This window comes from Choloepus didactylus, chromosome 7 (genome assembly GCF_015220235.1).
Source record: "Choloepus didactylus isolate mChoDid1 chromosome 7, mChoDid1.pri, whole genome shotgun sequence".
NCBI classification, from domain to species: Eukaryota; Metazoa; Chordata; class Mammalia; order Pilosa; family Megalonychidae; genus Choloepus; species Choloepus didactylus.
The window spans coordinates 54,600,875-54,621,150 of record NC_051313.1 but is presented as its reverse complement, the minus strand read 5'-3'; the positions used below and the strand labels follow the sequence as shown (position 1 = coordinate 54,621,150).

General features: G+C 33.8%; 2 protein-coding genes across 18 annotated transcripts in view; one reads left to right on the top strand and one right to left on the bottom strand.

The window, feature by feature from the left end:
- KLHL32 (kelch like family member 32) overlaps positions 1–617 on the top strand; it is a 318,742-nt gene extending 318,125 nt beyond the window's left edge. For all 14 annotated transcript variants that reach the window (XM_037842503.1, XM_037842505.1, XM_037842502.1 and 11 more), the window contains one exon: positions 239–617. In XM_037842503.1, the coding sequence (XP_037698431.1) occupies positions 239–400 (162 nt within the window). In that variant the 3' untranslated portion in view covers positions 401–617. The remainder of the gene's footprint in view (positions 1–238) is intronic.
- Positions 618–5,892: 5,275 nt separating this feature from the next.
- MMS22L (MMS22 like, DNA repair protein) overlaps positions 5,893–20,276 on the bottom strand; it is a 175,300-nt gene continuing 160,916 nt past the window's right edge. For 3 of the 4 annotated variants that reach the window (XM_037842496.1, XM_037842499.1, XM_037842500.1), the window contains 5 exons: positions 19,546–19,757; positions 16,500–16,663; positions 10,592–10,688; positions 9,086–9,253; positions 5,893–7,388 (listed from right to left, as the gene is read on the bottom strand). In XM_037842496.1, the coding sequence (XP_037698424.1) occupies positions 7,307–7,388; positions 9,086–9,253; positions 10,592–10,688; positions 16,500–16,663; positions 19,546–19,757 (723 nt within the window). In that variant the 3' untranslated portion in view covers positions 5,893–7,306. The remainder of the gene's footprint in view (positions 7,389–9,085; positions 9,254–10,591; positions 10,689–16,499; positions 16,664–19,545; positions 19,758–20,276) is intronic. The other variant, XM_037842497.1, reaches the window with a different exon arrangement.

Sequence of the window (20,276 nt, the reverse complement as noted above, 5' to 3'; positions counted from 1 at the left end):
CTGATGATTAAATGATTATAAATATATACATGCAAAAACATATAAATATATATAGCCTAGCACCTAGCAGAAACTGAGTAAATATTTTCTGGTCCTATTCTAACGAGAATAATAATGCCCAAGTGTGGTCAAAGAAGCATAACAGAACTTATGTTCAGACTTCCTTTTATGTTTACACAATACATATGCTTTATTTTTGAACAATTACCTTTGACATACAGCTTCTCTTCTTTTGTAGGTACTGGATGTAAGTAGAGAAGGCAAAGAAGAAGTGTTCTATGGGCCTACACTCCCTTTTGCTTCCAATGGAATAGCAGCATGCTTCCTTCCAGCTCCGTATTTCACATGCCCTAACCTTCAAACTCTTCAAGTGCCTCATCACAGAATTGGCACCATCTGAAAAGCCAATACTCTGTTAATATCCCTCATGAATGGGAGGAAAAACAAAGGCTTGACTTTTGGATTCTGGGCATGAAAAGACTCAGTGCTCAGTGCTTCCTTGTCATGTTCTAAATAAGTCTTATGTATCAACATTAGCAAAAATTGAAGTTTTCTAAAGTATGTTATACACCCTTCTCTGTGTATGTCAACATATAATACAACATGTATGACTTTTATTATGGTGTAGCTTAGTGCCAACTTAATCTGTTATTGTTCTATGAGTCTTTAGAGCATTCTTTGTACACTTTTTCTAATCAGTGCTGTCTAGGATAACATGACACTGTTAGTAAGCCAATTTATTTCACACCAATAGCAGCAGCATTCTTAAAAAAAATCTTCCATACTTAATCTCCTTATTTCTTAAACCTCAGTTTATAAATTTTTTTTTTAATTTAAAATCCCCCATTCAGTAGAAACTCAGTAGTATTATGGCACAATAAATTTTTAAATGCCATATTTTATTCCAGGTTAAAGAATAATGAAAATTCATTGGAACAGCAGTCAAAATACCTAGATTTTTTTTTGCCTTGCTTACCTTGTGAGCTTGGGCAAGCAGCTTAATTTTATAATGCTTACGTTTTCCCACTGTTTAAGGAGGATAATTATTGATTCCCATCTTAATTCAGAAGAATGTTGTGAGGATTAGGCAAATGCTCTATAGGGCTTTGCCTAAGAAAACCATGTGACCCAAATTATAGGGTGTTTTACTGTCTTTAGAACCTTGTAACTGAAAACGGAAATTAATTTTGAAATTTAAAACACACTAATTAGGAAAAGGAGTTTACTAAAGCCAATAATCCCTAAATTTGTTCCAAATCTTTACTTCAACTCTCAAATACTTCATTTAAACTCATTTAGTGAAAAATGGCATTTTAAAGCTCAAAAAAATTATCTTTAATAATTATGCTACCATAAAATACTTTGACATAAATCTGAATCTAGAACAAGCAATTCTAGTAAAAGTTCTTCTGTTTTCTTAAAGGTTATGTCAATCTTAAGTGCTTGTGGGATTCTTCACCACCACCATACATATTTTATTACTAACACTTTTAATAATGCATAAGAATTCTTTTTAGGCTAGCCTTTTGGATTTGCTTTGTCTATAACAGAAAATAAAACTCAACTCAATGATCACATTTGAACATAAATTCAACAAGTACAACGTGAGTTTTTCCTTTTTCCTAATCTTGTCAGGACCTGAGACATCTTTATAAAAAGAAAAAAACTTGCCTCTGACTTTCCCCGCCTTGGCATAGTTTAATCATTCAGCAACTCCTGTCTTTTATAGGAAATTACCATTTTACTCATGTAACCATTTCCAGTAACCAAAAGTGAATGAAAAAAGTTTATTTTTATACCAAATATCCCAAAGTTTCTTTTATCCCAGAAACACTAACTTTACATATAAGGATCCCCAAAGCATAATTTTTAAAAACATATAACTTCTGAATATTCAGATTAAAGAACAGGAGGGAGATAGGGAAAAATGGTAAAATTAAAAGAACATGGATTTAGTTTAGACAAACTGAGTATTTGGACATTTCTGAAAATGAAAATTGATACGTAGAATGATTACAAACAGCCTATGCAAATGGTATAAACCATCAAAACTAAATTTTTTAAATGCCTTACCAATTCAGGAAAATGGTCTCCAGCACTTGAGAAATTTTTTAACAATCTAAGCAAGAAATATTTCAGGTTTACTAAATTTTACTTATAAAACCATTAAAATATATTTTTAACAGGATGAGAACACTCTAGATTTTTTCCATGTAGGTCTCTAACTATTCATATAAAACAATCAATATTTTATCAAACCTGTCCTTGGTGATCTTTATATTGTTTTGTTCACTGTAAGTATTACAGAATTGAGCTGAGAATTTTAAGTTTGCAAAGTTTTCTGAAATGTCCTTCACAGCTGTAGCCAAAAGCAGTATAAAAAGTACATACCTTTCTTAAAACAAAACTCACTCAGATCATTAATAATTAGAGCCTTTCCCTCAAATTATCAACAATAAGAAAAAGAATTCTAGAAAACCATGTTTGGTCATACAGGCCAAATTCCATTGAAACTATTCAATTATAAATTTCCCATTTCAGTTAACATTCTACAGCAATTCATCTTCTATTTTTATGCTTCAAAATTAAAGGTCATACTATATTTGTAATTTAAATTATTAGATTAACTTGAATTTCCTTATGGAGACCATGAGACTTCCAACCATTTAAAAATCACTTCAAGATTTCACTTTAAAAAAGAAAACAAAAAGCAATACCACATAGATATTATAATATTCTTATTGTGAGGGGAAAAGCCAGCAAAGATATGAATCTCTCAAATAATCTATATGTGAAATGCCAGAAAATTCCTTAGACTCTTAATAACAAAATGCCAACTGGGTTATGATTAGGGTGCGTCTCATACCTTTCCTCTTCGGTGTCCAAAGTTTAACCACATGTATATAGTATCCCCTTCAGCCACTGCAATAGCTGAAAAACTAGTTTACTAATGTTTTTCACATCATGGAATATAAAAGCAACAAGAATAAAATAGAAATTATTGCTACGGTAACAGGGTTTCATTTTTATTTTGGCTTCCAAATAGTTTATCTGTTATAGAAAGGAAGTTGAATAATCACATAGTAGATCACTTTTACAGTATAGTTTAAATATATACACTTACTACTATATATGTGTGTGTATATATACATACACATACATATATCTTATATGCATAAATAACTTAATATATATGAATTAAAAATAAAGTCCAGATTTTTTCTAAAAGCACAATTCACAAATGCACTGAATTGGTAACTAACAACACACCAAAAACGTTAATAACCAGAAATTGGTCAATTCCAGTCTTTGATAGTGAATCATTACCTAACTATACAGGTTATCACAGAATCGAAATACAAATCTCATATAGTAAATAATGTGAACGAAGATGCTATTTTGTTAGCTTCTAAATGTTTTAAACCAAACAAGACATTTTATATTTGCATATTATACTTTTGACAAACAAGGCAATACTTTCAACCTGACAGGTGTAGGCAGGAGATAAAGTTTTTGGAAATGTATGGTTTACATAAATAGTCCACCAATCAAAGACCACTGGTTTAGTCAGGTAATACAACTTTTGGTGAGATTTCTATAATATCTACCTTCTATCTTTGAAGCATGAGTGCTATGTTAACATGTAGGATTTAGGGACGGCAGGTTTCCTAAAAGGTTTTTCTTAACTGCAGAAGTTTGTCAAATTTCTATACCATACCATCTCAACAAAAGGAAAGTAAAAATCTGTCAAAAGATTCTGTGAAAGTATAATGAAATGAGTTCACATAATTCTTTAAGAACAAAGTAGCTTTAAAATTTTGTGACAAAGCAGGGAAAGAAATGATGAGTAATGAAAACCCACACACAGTCTAAGAACACACAAATTATTATTTTATTACACAGATGCCCAGGTAGAGAAAACGTCAAATATGCTTAAGAAGAAAAAGAAAATGTAATAGGGTTAGATAAAAATATTATAGAAGTTTTAAACTATGAAACTCTTCTAAGGCAAATTAACTTAATACTGAATATGTTTTGCAAAGACAATCCTCCATGTTTTTTTCTCTCCCACTGAAACCTAATAATGTTAAACTGAAATTTAAATCATAACCAGATACGAATGTCTAATAAAGTCTTTTCATCATCTGTTGCCCTTCAATCATCTCTTTAACACTCTATCTGATATTTTACAGAAATTATTTGGCTGGAACACTCATGCATCTAAAAACTGTATTTTAATTTTATTCCTATTTAAGTGTCATAGGTCAGATTTCCATAGGAAGGGTGGTATTGCAGGCTGGCAAAATGAATGAGGCTGCGTATAGAATAAATATGGCATTCAGGAAAAACAGAAAAGAGGGTCTCCTGCTTCATAGAAGGTATGTTTGAAAAGAAAAGGTAGAGTCAGATGAGAGAAAGTTGTCCCCTGACTGAAGGATTGGAACGTCAGCTTTTAACGAATGGAAAGTTATTGGAGCTCCTTAAGCTATTTAAAAGTAACTTAAGTGAAGTAGTATTTTATGACCGCTATTCAGAACTGTGTAATAGGATAAACTGTAGGAAAGGAAATCAAACACAAGGATTTCAGAAGGAGATATTATAGTGCCCAATGGAGAAAACATTTGGATGCAACAGACTGCAAAAAGAAATAAGAAAAAATAAATATATAAAAAAGCCTGATAAGACTCTACTGATGATCAACTGAAAGTGGAGAAGAATGAAGATCCCAAGATGCTTCTAAGTTTCAAAGCTAAGTAACTCAGGAAAACATTGTATTCCCTGGGTAGAAAATGAGAGCAGGAGTCAGTACGGAATGGAAGGTAACAAGGGAAGCTTAACATGTTGACTTGAGATTTCAGCAAGACCGAACTGGAGAGGTTTAGTGAGGAATCAGACCCATCAGTAAGGGATGAAATTATGAGCTAGTGTTATCAGTTTATTACAAGAAGATTGTTAAGACAGAAGGTGAAGGGACAGATCTCACTGGAAAGAAGAACATGAAGGTGCTTTCAAGATACAGTATATATAGGAAGGGGCAATATCATTGCTGAAAGGATAGCAAGATAAAGGAAAATGCAAATGCCAGAGATCAAAAAACATGAGAAGTGAGAATATATTCTCAGATTTGACTAAGAGAATGGTTTACATCACAATGGTAGAAGAAGCAGTCTCAAATTACAGGGTATTTAGGGGAAAATGAGTATTAAGGTATAAGGTACTCAAAAGTCTGGAAGACAAGATCATAGCAGTAAGCAAGGGCTCAGCAGAGATTTTCGAAAAAGGAACTAAATCATAAATTTCCCTTTTTCTTCAACTAAGGACACAGCTTCTTTCAAATTTCACATATATACAAGTATAAAACATATACAGTTAAAGGTTTTTGTTACCTTTTTTTAATTACAAACTTTAAGAATAGTATGTGAAGATTTATATCCTAATGTATTATTCAGTAGCAGCTTTTACTATCTCTTAAAAGTTTCATACTCTAAGGAGCACAAGATTCTCAAAGCTATCTTTATCAATCTTCCTTGGAAAATCAAAATATATATACCTATATGTACCTATATATCCTCTTTATATTTGAAGAGATAAAACTACTTCAGTTACTGAAACTCGCAAAAGCAATACATTAATCCAATAAAGCACTATCTATCATAATGAAAAACTCATTGCTATGAAGTCTATTAAGTAGCCTAAAATAGGCTTTTATTTATACCATTTGTTTGAAGTAAAGGCAGTTGATTTTGGGGGAAGATAGGCCATTTGTATGTCATGAAAACATTTTAAGAGGAACTTCTGTGGGCTTCACAAATTAGCATTAGGAGAGAACTATTAATTATAGAATGCTGACTATAATGCATTTCATTTTTAAAGATACTTCTTGAGCCAGCAAAGGGTTGAAATGTTTTATTAGAGGAACAGTAGAACCATAATAAAGACCAGAGTTATCAAGAAGAAATCAATTATTTCCAGATTAGCAAACATGATATGTAAGAAAACACTAAAAAAAAAAAGTGAGATCATACATCTGGGACATATCATTAGAGAAAGAGGAACAAAATTGAAAGGTGATCTTTACCTTTACTGTGCATAAATATGGTAATCATATCTCTATGACTCCAAACAGAACACAGACCACCAAATATTTTCACATACATTATCCCATTGCTTCTTAAAATTATATAGTGAAATAGATAAATGGATTATTCTTTTTTCTTCATGATGAAACTGATGCTCAGAAAGGTTATATGACTTGCTCAAGATCAAGCAGAGCTGGGCTTGAGACTCAGGTGGGTTCCCAATGTTAGGATTGGAGCTTTTTCTACCAAATAATACTCACCACAAAAGAGAGTTAAGGATAAGGGCCCACTTGGTAAAATAAACAATTTGGATGAGATAGAGTAAAAGAGTAGAGAGAGAAAATCTGCAAAAGGAAACTAAGCTGGTTCTCTGTAAATGTAGAAGAGGCTAAGTCCTAAGAGGCTCTCACTGAAGAGAATGGAGACAGATCAGCTGAATTCTCTTCTGTTAATTGGTAATCTGAAGATTTTCTAGAACATTATTTATTTTGTTTTCTTAAAAGTTCTTGTTCTTCCACCTGGTATGTCTTTTAATGACAACTCTGAAAGAAAGGGTAAGTACAGAAAAATCTGGCAACTGCTGGAACACTAGTGACTTAAGTTAAAAAATGTTAACATATCTGTACATTTAGCCAGATAGTCTTATTTCTAACAGAGTTAAGTATGTTTTATTAACTTGCCTCACACAAAGTATAAAAAAGGAAAACATATATACAGATCCCACCCACACAAAAGAAAACAGAATAGGGCAGCCAGGTGATTTGAAAAAGTGTCACATTAAAACATAAGATGTAAAAAAACAAAACAGAGCAAATCACCCCCCACCTCAATACAAAAATCAGTTCAAGACAGGAAGACACGAAGTCACATCAAAGCAAAAAGTTCATGGAAAAACCACTCTAAACTTCTTGAATACTCAAACACAGAAAACACTCCCAGTTAGAAAACACTTAACTAACTAATTCTAAATTGAAAACCTTCAATTTATTTTAACTACAATCTCTTCAAAATAGAATGCAATTTTGCAAAGTTCCAGGGATCCTTACAACAGATAATTAACCTTTATTTCTTTATTTATATACTTTATATTTACAAGTATGTAAGGAACAAAAATTTCTAGAATGTGTTTTTAACAGAACATTATACAATTAATAAAAGCAGATGTCAGAGTGGTGCAAAGTACCTTTATAGATAGTGTTAATAAAGACGACAAATCACAAAATATATTAGGTATTGTCATTTTCCAGATTCTGGATCTCATCTTGTCCCACTTGTCCTAGATGAGATAAAAGTTTGCTGTAGGCTTCCCTGGTTAAGGAAAAAAAAGAAAGCAAATATATTTATTACGTTTTCTATTATTTTTCATTTAAGTATTAAATTTAGCCTCTATCGATCTATCTAAACAGCAGGCTTATTAGCACAGCACTTTTAAGAACATGTTTTCTTATATTGTGAAAAAACCTGGATATTAGGATCTATTGAAAGTTTTTTAAGTCTGATTTTATAATATAAAATGTGGGCTAAAAATGGCATGTAAAAGTCCATTAACCATCTGAAATAATATAAGGATGATAGGTAATGAAATATTGTTCACAGAAGATTGCTAAGTAGATAAGGATGGTATGATTAAAATGGGAAGACATGTCACAAACATAAATATTAAAACAAAAATTCTATAACATAAAACAGACCTCTACAACAATTTTAGTACATATCTTATTCTCTTATCTTCTTAGAAGTAACAGAGTTTGAATATAAAATAGTGTTTCTCCCATCAGATTTTCCAGTACTTCCCTTTACTTGGGATGGGTTTTAGAAGTTTTATTGTGCCTGGCAGCTATTTCTTTAGTCTGAATACCTACTCTACTCAGAAACCAGCTCTCATGAGCACTCTTGGCCATATAAGGTAGTAGGCTAACAGGCCACGTGCCCCAACAACACCCTACATGAGGGTGTTCAAACAGAACCTATCCAGTTTTTTTTATTTCACATTTGACCACTCAGAGAAGCCAGATGTTAAAGAGGTCTTCCTGTGGGCTTGTTTTCAGACATGGCATTAAAAACCATTTCTCCAAAGGTATGATTTTAAGTTATACAGTCTTCTCTCTACCTAGTTATTGTGCAGAAGAAGAAAAGAAATGTAGCATCTTAGCACAGAAAAGCTATGCAAGAATGGTCTCTCTAGTTTTCCCTCTTTTTTTTTTTTCATTCATTGTAATGAAAACATTGGCTAAAAGTATGATTAGTGTAGACTCATGTCTCAAAGCAAAATCTCAAATGCACCATTATATAGCCAAAAATTTTCAACTGAAAATTGGAATATATCTATTTATAAGATTGTGTGTGTGCATGCGGACATACATCAGATATGTGGTTAAAGTACTCTGATTCTTTAACTAACTTTGGGACATGAATTCCAGTGAGAATACTGACTGCTATGAAGCAATCTCTTTAGGATCTACAAGCTTATTCCCACAATCTTGCAATTACTCAAACCATCACTTGGGTTATAAGCCTTTAAGAAGGAAAAACGCTTATTACTATTTTTGACCAAAACCCATGATACCTCCTCCTATACCCTGTACACACATGATGTACTCGACTCAATAAATTAAACATTCCTCAAAGGGTTATAGATTTGCCATCACGGATTTAATACAAAACAAGACACCCAAGGTTCTGATGTCCATGTCCCAGTGAGGAACACTTGATATGCTTTGAGCAATAGTACCATGGTTGAAACAAACAAGCCACCTCCTAAGATGGTCACTTTGAAAGGAACAACATACTAATGGATATATCACTTCTGCTAAGTTAGTTAATAACTTGCATTACTTTCTAATCACGCTTTATAAAACTGTTTAACAATCACAATATTGAAATACTTTCCAACTCAAAAGAACATACCAAAAGTTTTGGGGAATGGGAAATAAGCCAGTTCTATATAATAAATCTAGATTTCATAATTATTGCCCCAAAGAACCTAATCAAATTACTAAACATACCTTTTTGCAATATTTCTGCCAAGGCCCCATTTTAGCTCTGAATCCTTCAGAGACTGAGTGAGGGTAGAAATCAAGTGGATAACAACCTGCTGGTCCAAAATTGCTACTGTTTCTAAGATGCTGTAAACCTGATAATCGTATGTCATCCCATAATTCTGGATAAACTGCCTGAAAGTAAAACAGGTTACTTAGGATTACTTCTAGGGCAATTTCTTGGCCTGGTATCTACATGGCAATCAGCTATAAGTTGAACACAGGAAAGACCGTTTCATGTAAGATTACCTTATGAATCTAGATGAGGTATGAAGATTATTTGTAACACTTTAAAATAAAGAAAAAACAGGTACATTTTATTTCATTGTGAGCCATGCAGAGTGATGGCATTGAGGGGAGGGAAGGGGAAGAGCTGGACTCCAAGTGGGGAGTGTAGGGGTAGGGGAGGGGTGGAATAAGGCGGGGGGTGGGGGATGTAATCCCAAGGGCTTTTTGCTATACTCTGCACCTCCAAATCAGGGTGGTAAGAGTGTAAAGAGACTAAGAGGGGAGGAAAAAAAAGAATTGGGTTTCCTATTTATCTTTCGGTCCTTCATATCTCTAGAGAAGGCAAACGTATGTTTCTTAACAGAACAAGAAACTTAAGATGGGTAGAAAGCCTTCATAAGAAGAATTATCTATTTATTTCTACAATTTCCACTTTATCTACCCCCACCACCACCCACCAAATCAATGAAACAAAGCCACCCCTAGCTAACAAACATATAATCTTTATTCACATAAAATCCTTTTCTCCCCTCCTAGGGTTTTACAATTTTCACAAATCCACTAACATCAAATGGTCACAATAAAAAAAAAAAAAACTTGTAACACTTGATGAGCACCAATTATGTGATGAGATAATACATGAGGAATAAAAGTTCCCACATAGAATAGAGGATATATTTATCATGGTAAAATCTGTGAGAAGGAAAAGTAAAAAATACTGCCCTAACAGAAGGTATAAGACTATAAAGGGGGCAAGGCAGGGGAAAAAAAAAAAAGAAAACAAAAAATGTTTCTCCAGTTGTATTATGTAATTTTGGTAGACAAAAGATCTCTTCCTACAAGTCTATGCTTCATAAATTAAACATAACAGAGCTTTTGAAAGCAAGTAAGAAAACCACTGACACGTACTTTTACACTGGATCTTGAGTAAAATGTTCAGCAAGCCTGTGCACCTGTCATCATGACTCAAGTTTCCCACTTTTTTCTCCCCAATACATGCAAGATCCCTCCTCACTATATTCACAGGTAAGTTTGAAGTCCGCTCACTTACCTTTTTCCCTGGTACTTTTATTTTTTAAATAAAACAACACAATGTAACAAAACCACTGCCAAAAATACAATAATTGAAATAGTATAAACAAGTAGTAACATACTATGTTTTGGATAATTAGTTATTTAAAAAACATGTTGGCTGTCAAGTGGCTAGCAATAGCTGTCTTCCCAGTTGGCATATTTTTCAGTTACCTAAACACAGAAGTCAGCTGGGCAGCAAGTTCTCCTCCTGACCCCACTTGGCAGGCTTTTACCATGTATTGCAGGTTCTCTGTGGCCAGCCTTTTAACTAGGAAGAAAAATCACAGCATTACATACTGTGTCTGAATTGACCATCTGGATTCTCATTTTTATGAACACTCTTGATTTAGGAAAAATATGTTGTTTCCTTAAAGTGTGTACATGGCTTTTTAAATTTTCAAAATCAAACCGTTATGGGTATTATTTTTTTTTCCTAAAGTATACCTATCTCTAAAGTGTACCTTAAAAATGAAATAATCTGTATGAAGATACCTCTTTCTCCTAGAAAGAAGTCCATATTGAGAAACAACATAACATCATAATCCTGCAAACAATGTTACATACTAACAAAAGAGAGCTTTTAAAAACTATATTGATTTAAAGACAGGCAGATTGATTTTTTAAATTCATAAGCATATTCCTCCTACCCCTTAATCAAATACCTAGCAAACAAGACACTACCAATAATTTACTGTTGTTTAAAATTAGGCAAAGATATATATATAGATAGATATAGATATAGATATATAGATATATAGATATAAACAGTCATTTGTGATGCTACATTCCTTTCACAAGCTAGCAAAGTTATTTTATAATTTTGTATTATTTGACTATTTTCAACCAAATCCTTTAAAATTGTGCACTTAAAAGTAATGCAAATAATATCAAAAAGGAATGCAGAAAAACTAACACATAGCAAACGCTACCAAATTTTTGGTATGTTGTTTTTGAACACATTAACCATAACTAGTTAAAAGAAAATGCTTTCTCCAAGAATAAAAACAAATCAGAAGAAAATAAATCCATTATAGCAGGAGCACTGACCCAGTGATGGGCTTGAATTAATTAAGTAGTAGATAACGTTTTTCATGGCTTGGGGATACAAATACCATACTTTATTGAGAAAACCTTTTATAACTCCTTACATTAGATGCCATCCTAGAGCCAGTATAACTGGCTCTTAAAAGATGTTGTCTTTAAAAAACATTTTTTTAAAAAGTTCTATGGAAAAAGTACCAGAACATGAAGAAATTGACATCAAAAGAGTATTAACATTCAGCACTGTATTTTTTAAAACAGCTTTATTGATATAATTGACATATCATAGAACTCACCCTTTTGAAGTGTACAATTCAGTGGTTTTTTTTAACGTATTCATAGAGTTGTGAAACTACTACCACTATTTAATTTTAGCACATTTTCATTATCTCAAAAAGAAAACTACTGCCCCAGCTGTAAGCAACCGCTAATCTACTTTGTCTTTACAGGTTTCTTATTTCAAACATTTTATATAAACATGGAATTGTATACTATGTGGTCTTTTTTGACTGGAATTTTTTTTTCTTCCATTTAGCATGATGTCTTCAAGGTTCAAGCATGTTGCAGTATTTATCAGTATTTCATTTCTTTTTATGGCCAAGTAATATTCCACTGAATGGATATACCACATTTTGCTTATCCATTTATCAGTGGATAGACATTTTGGTTGCTTCCACTTTTTGGCTGTTTTAAATAATGCTACTATAAACATTCTTGTACAAGTCCTTGTGTGGACTTATGTTTTAATTTCTTTTGGTAGTGGTACCTAGGGGAATTGTTGAGTCAACTCGTAATTCTTTAATAATTGTAATAATGTTGCTTTATATTTGTAGTATAAGTTGTCAAATCAAGAAATGAGTCCTCCAACTTTGTTTTTCTTTTTCAAGACTGTTTTGGCTATTCAGGATCCCTTGCAATTCCATATAAATTTTAGAGTCAGCTTCACAATTTCTACATAGAACCCTACTGGCATTCTGATAGGGAATGCATTAAATGTGTAGGTGAATGTGGGGAGTACTATCATCTTAACAATATTAAGTCTTCCAAGGCAAAAATATTGGATGTTTTTTGATTTATCTAGATAGTCTTTAATTTCTTTCACAAATATTTTGCAGTTTTCAGTGTGAAATTTTGCACTTTGTTAAATTTGTTCCTAAATATTTTATTCTTTTTATGCGATTATAAATGGAATTATTTTCTTAATTTCATCTTCACATTGTTCATTGCAAATGTATTGAAATAAAATTGATATTTGCATATTGGTCTTGTATCCTGCAATCTTGCTGAACTTGTTTATTCATTATAATAGTTTTTTAGTGGATTCCTCAGGATTTTCTGTACATAAGATGAGGTCATCTGGGAACATTGTTTTCTTTCTTTCTTTCCAATCTTGATACCTTTTATCTATTTTTTCCTCGTCTAATTGCTGTGACTAGGACCTCTAGTAAAATGTTACAGAATTGGCAAGAGCAGACATCCTTGCCTTCTTTCTGCTCTTAAGAGGAAAACATCTAATCTGGGGATTTTTGGAGATACCCTTTATCAGGCTGAGGCAGTTCCTCCCTATTCCTAATTTGCCAAATTTTTATCACGAGAGGATGTTGGATTTTTTCAAAATTTTTTTATGTATCTATTGAGATAATTATGTGATTTTTGTTTTTTATCCTGTTGATATGGTACATTACCGTTCCAGTTAGCTAATGCTGCCGGAATACAAAACACCAGAAACGGACTGGCTTTTATAAAAGGGGATTTATTTGGTTACACAGTTACAGTCTTAAGGCCATAAAGTGTCCAAAGTAACACATCAACAATCGGGTACCTTCACTGGAGGATGGCCAACGGTGTCCGAAAATCCTCTGTTAGCTGGGAAGGCATGCGGCTGGTGTCTGCTCCAGAGTTCTGGTTTCAAAATGGCTTTCTCCCAGGACGTTCCTCCCTAGGCTTTGGCTCCTCAAAAATGTCACTCTTAGTTGCTCTTGGGGCGTTTGTCCTCTTTTAGCTTCTCCAGAGCAAAAGTCTGCTTTCAAACGCCATCTCGAAAATGTCTCTGTAAGCTGAAGCTCCTCTCTCAGCTCCTGTGCATTCTTCAAAGAGTCCCTCTTGGCTGTAGCAAGCACGTTCCTTCTGTCTGAGCCTATATAGTGCTCTAATAAACTAATCAAGACCCACACTGAATGGGTGGGGCCATACGTCCATGGAAATTATCTAATCAGTTATCATCTACAGTTGGGTGGATTGCATCTCCATGGTTTCGAAACGCTCAAAGAATTATAATCTAATCAACACTAAATACATCTGTCCCCACAAGACTGCATCAAAGAACATTGCATTGGGGGGACATAATACATCCAAACCAGCACAATTACATTAATTGATTTTTGGATATTAAACTAAGCTTGCATTTCTGGGATAAATCCCACTTCGTTATAGTCTACATTTCTTTTTATATGTTGCTAAATTCAGTTTGCTAGTATTTTATCAAAGATTTTTGTGTCTACATTGATAACACATATTGGTCTGTAGTTTTGTTTTCTTGTGATGTCTTTGGTTTGGGCATCAGAGTAATAATGGCCTCAGAGAATGAGTTGGGAAGTACTCCTTCCACTTCTGTTTTTTGGAAGAGCTTGTAAAGAAATGGTATTAACACACAATGCACCCTATTGACATTAAAATTTCCATCAACATAGAACTAGAGCTACTATTCTGCATATTCCAAATAAACTTACTGAAGCACACTACTCAGAGTAGCTGTGATGGTTAGGTACATGTGTCAACTTGGCCAGGTGATGGTGCCAGAAGCAGAGACCCTCACTCAGTCCCCGATATGGCATCACTACCCAAGGTGATCAGCCTTCTACCTGGTGGCAGGTTGATTACATTGGACCACTTCCATCATGGAAGGGGCAATGATTTGTTCTAAATGGAATAGACGCATAGTCCGGATATGGGTTTGCCTTCCCTGCATGCACGCAATGCTTCTGCCCAAACTACCATCCATGGACTTATGGAATTCCTTAACCACCATTATGGTACTCCACATAGCATTGCTTCTGATCAAGGAGCCCACTTCACAGCAAATGAATTCTCTGGTCTTACCATGTTCCCCATTATCCAGAGGCAGCTGGGGTGACAGAACAGTGGAATGGCTTATTAAAGACTCAATTATGGTGCCAACTAGGTGGCAATACCTTGCAGCGCTGGGACAGTTCTCCAAGAAGCTGTGTATGCTCTCAATCAGCATCCACACTATGGCGCTGTTTCTCCCATAGCCAGGTTTCATGGGTCCCGGAATCAAGGGGTGGAAATGGGAGTGGCACCACTCACTATCACTCCTAGTGATCCACTAGGAAAATGTTTGCTTCCTGTTCCTGCAACCTTAAGCTCTGCTGGTGTACAAGTCTTAGTTCCAGAAAGAGTGTCCCCACCAGGAGACACAACAATAATTCTACTGAACTGGAAATTAAGACTGCCACCTGGCCACTATGGGCTTCTCATGCCTCTGAATCAACAGGCAAGGAAGGCAATTACTGTACTGGCCGGGATGATTCCTAACTATCAAGGGGAAATAGGACTACAACTACACAATGGAGGTAAAGAAGAGTTTTCCTGGAATACAGGCGATCCCCTAAGGCAGCTCTTAGTACAATCATGCTCTATGACTAAAGTTAATAGAAAACTGCAACAAAACTCAATCCAGGCGGACTACCAATGGTCCAGAAACCTCAGGAATGAAGGTTTGGGTCACTCCACCATGCAAAGAACCACAGGCAGTTGAAGTGCTTGTTGAAGGTAAAGGGAACATGGAATGGGTAATAGAAGAAGGTAGTCATAAATATGAACTACAATCATGTGACCAATAACAGAAATGAGGACTGTGATGGTATGAATATTTCGCTCGTTTTGTTAGGAGTATGTCTGTATTTGTACAAAAGCAAATATCTTTGTTTTCTTCTCTATCTTATCCCCTATCATGTGATATAAGTTGCATTGTTCATGTTATAGTATTTGAGTTATAGGATATCAAGTTTAAGAGTGAGTACTACAAGGACTTACACCCTATTCTGGAGAGATTAAGTGCATTTCTGGTTGTATGCAGGACAGCTGAGTACTCTTAGGCAAAACATATGACTGTCATTGTGTTCTATTTAGAGATTAAGCATGGTTTAAGGTGATGTGTATAGCTGCCAAGTTAAAAAGGGGTAGACTATGATAGTTAAGTTCATGTGTCAACTTGGCCAGGTGATGGTGCCCAGTTATGTGGTCAAGCAAACACTGGCCTGTTACTGCAAGGACATTTCATGGCTGGTTAATAAATGAGAAGGCTGGTTTATTAAATCATCAGTCAACTGATTGCAACTGCGGCTGATTACATCTGTGATCAACTAAGGGAGTGTCTTCTGTAATAAGAGAGCAGCCTGCCCTATGGAATTTGGACTTGCGCATCTATACAGTTGCATGAATCATTTTTGTAAATCTCATATTTAAAGATATCTCCTGTTGGTTCTTCTTCCCTAGAGAACCCTCAATAATACCACCGGGATTAAATAAATGACATTTTTAAGAGACCACTGGCAATAAGGCTGATGAAACCAAAAACAAAAAAAATATGATCAAAGGATCCTTTCGGGTTTGCCTAAAAAATCTGCTTAGATATTCTAGCAGAAATCTGAACAGAAGAAAGTACACTGACCCCTCATCACTTGGTATTTAACAGGATGCATTTAACATTGGGATATGGTTGAACAAATATTCTTAGAGAAGTTAACAATTCTAATAAATGTAATAGCCCTTAAATATAAGATTTGCCTCAGGGGACAAAATAAACAAAACCCAACAAAACTAAACTAAAACATAATGCTAGTTTTTAAACCATTCTTCATGCCCAAACTTAGCTATTGGCTGGAGTCTGTTCTTTAGCCATGATATATAAAATAACCAAATACTTTTATAATTATCAATGTAAATGATAGAAACAGTATTTTCTTAACTTGTGAATAAAAAAGGATGACAAACACAAACTTATAAACAAACTCACCTTGGGGTTCACTGACCAACACCAAACTTTTTAAGATACCAGGGAGGAGTAGTTCAACATCAAAAATGTCTACATTAGTTTCCTTGAAGATTTGGAGGATGAAGGCCAAAATGGATGCTAACCGAGGAGGGAGTGATGAACCTTCAAACTGAAAGTAGAATTTCCTGAAAATAAACAAATTTTTCTTTCCATTTAAAATTTCAATAGGCAGAACCAAACATCATATGATTTAAAGGTATTAGCAGAATTTGCCTGGTAATTAATAAAGTGCAGTGTTGTTTTCTTTTTAAATATTGCTTTTATAAAACTAACTTCAAACAATGAGATTTTAGAAACAACAACTTCACGTTCTTTTGGTTTACTTTAAGGGCCAAAGCACAACATAGAAACAACCTAAATTTTAAACAACCTGGTTTTTAAACAAATTTAATCAAAATCCAAACCAAACATCTAATTTTTAATTTTTTTCTTTTCTTCGTAGTATAAGAAGTTTGATCTCATCTGCCGGTTCCTCAAAGCTGAAACATTCTCTAATGTCAAACTTGCATAAAGAAATCTCTCCTCACATAATTATTTATTTAGAGACTTGGGAGGTGTCTTATTTTTCCAAATAAATAAGGGGACTGTTCTAGGAATTAGCTTCTCATCTCAGTTCTTTCCTTCCACCAATGAGTAAAAAAATCAGAGAAGTAATTTAGGATTTAATATCTCTCTCATGGCAGGACAAATTTCAGCATTAGAACTCAACATAGATCATACAAATCATAATTTATCTGACTCATCTTTTTATCCCTAGATTCCTCCTGGCTTAAAACAGGTGATCAGTGTATGTTAAGTGAATAAATGAAAATGGGAATTAGTTTCTAAAAAGCCTAAACAATACAAAAAACTGCCAAATATAGCTAAATCTAAGCTAGATGTCTATATATACTTGTAAAGTAATAATAATTTATCACAATGAGTCATAGAAATCATCAAGGGAGGGAACTATGTCTTTACTAATCATTTCTATTCCTGCAGTGCATTCCAACAAATATTACACATTAGAAGATGCAATCTCTCTTTGTGGGCAAGACTTTTGTCTGTTTTGCTTACTATTGAATTCCTACTGCCTAAAACAAACATTGGTTGAACAACTACAGTGTGCCAGATACAAGGCTAAGAGTAAGGAATAGAAAGAGTGGAACGTGGTTTCTGAAAGCAAGGAGTTCACTAAACAATGGAGAAGTTGGAGGAGGAAAAAATATAATTACAATATAGTAGCACAGAATTCTATGGAAATTCAGAGGAAGGAGCACCAACTCAAAGATAGTGGACCACAGGAGTGGGGAAAGAGAAGTTATAGGAGACAATCTCTATATTGTTCCTGAGTACTGAAAAAAACAAAAAAGGAATAACTACATTTTTGGTTCCTCAATAGAAAATACAGGGAAAAATGTTTTTACTTTTTAGTAGTTAAATGGAAATTCAACTAATGCATCCAGGATCCTAAAAACTAGAGCTTAAAACAGTTTCATGACTTTACAGATTTAATTTTACTTCAGTTCTTGCCATTTGGTTTGAACTGAAATTACCTGTGCAAGGTCTCAAATACAGTAGTAGATCACTACCATCTTGTTGAAAATTCGGCTACAGGCAAGGCAAAAATATTACGATTCTGTGAACTGAATTTTAGAGAGAATATAACTTCAGGATATGGAAAGAAACACCATGGTGCCCTGAGATATTAGGTGTAGATTTCATAAAGGACAAGCAGAATTTAGATCAGTGGATGCATTTTAATGGAGAAAATGGTATGAACAAAGCTGTGATGTAAGGAAGAGTAAAGTGTTTTAGAGGGGCAGTAACTAAACCAATCTCATTAGGGTTTGTATATGATGCCATATGTAATACATTTGGAAAAGTCAGGTGACATATCTTGGAGAGCTGAGGAGTATGGAATTTATTCCACAGGCAAAGGAAGTCATGAAGGTTTGGTGGCAGAGAAGTTTCATAATGGAATAGTGTTTTAGAAAAAGTATTCTGGGGGGAGTTGTTTAGCCTGTGCTGGAAGAAAAGACAGGAAGGTAAAAGTGGTTAGGAGGCTCTGGCAATAGTCTAGGTATAAAGTGATAAAGGAAGAAAAACACGAGAAGAAGGAAAGAAAAGAATCATTTGCCCAAGTAGGGCAAATGAGAGGGAACAATGAAGATAAAGCTTTCAAACCTGAGTAAAAGGACACTAGGAACACAAAAAGGTCATAAGAGAAAACAGATTTTAAATATAAAATTCTGTAATGAGTGGTGATGGATATTAAGTGAAAGTGTCAGACAAAAAAAAGATGCTCATAAAGAAACAGATTGTAAAGGTGTAATCAAAATGGAAACATGGTAAAGAAATTATCAGGTAATTAAAAAAATAGAAAACAAATACTGGATAATAATAATAAAAAATATATATACATTGCAACTTAAAGTTTAAAAAGTAATGTCTTATTATGAAGCTAAATACTCCATGAAGACAAAGAAAAGATAGTTCCTATTACTGAAACTTCTTATGTTGCAATTAAAGAATACGGAATTCAGTGGAAAACTTAAGAAATTTCATTTATTCATTTTCTTAATAATAAAATTTAATTAAGACAGAGTAAACTAACAAAATAGAACTTCATATTGCTTCTTTTCATATTAGCATGCATGTCTTCACATAATTATTACCATTATAAAATACAATTACTGTATTTTGTAGAGTACAAAATATAATAATATATTTTGTACTCTACAATTATCCGATAAAAATTAAAGAACAAAAATATATGTTAAGGACATATATAAGGTGAATAATGGCTACATAGGGAAAATAGAAGCAATTTAAAGAGCACTGTTGCAGGCTATCATGAGCTCATGTGATCTTATGTAATTCTTAAATAATGCCTCTCAGGAAAAAATGTTTCTAAAATTACCAGTATTCTAAAGTTTGCCAATATTTTTGAGATGCTGCTTACTTACTTTTTAATAGAGATGAATAAATTGTATATACCACCTACATTTTTAATATTTAGATGTACCTTATAACTTGTGCAACGCATTTCTTTAGAGATGACATCGATGGAACAGTAGCTGACTTTTTCAATGCCAACAAAACAGGATGTTGTTCAAGATCTAAAACATGTGGCGAAGCTGGAAGAAACCGCCCAATATACTGCTTAATAACATTTCCTAGCAACTGAATCAAATAGGTATTTGGATTTTGAGATTGACAACACACAATACACATGCCCTACAAGAGAAAAAAAGAGAAAGAAATACTAAGGGATAAAGTTTTAAAAATAAACAATATTTAGAAACTTACTAACATAATCCCCAGTATTCAGATACAAGTCAGATTTTGTAATTTATCGCCATCAACAAGAATACCTAAAATCATCAACTGATAATGCTTTTATGAACCTCAGAGAGTTGCCAAGCTTGGGTAATGCATACGCTCAGGTACCTAACCAAGCATGCGCATCCTTGGGGCACGGAACCCAAGTTAACAGAAGCAGAGACGTGTAGAAAGAAGACACAAGACGCATCCTTCTTACTCTCAGAAAACTTGACCACCACAGTCAGCAACTACATACATGTATACAGTAATTACAAAGTATAAAGTACATTTTTGTCGTTTTTTTTTAATGTAGAGTACTGGTCATTTCATTTGAATAAGACTATAAAATAATATGCTAAAAATGTTCCATGTCAAGAACTGTGATGATTTTTTTAAAAATATAATCATTAACAAAGGGAGAGAAATTCAGAA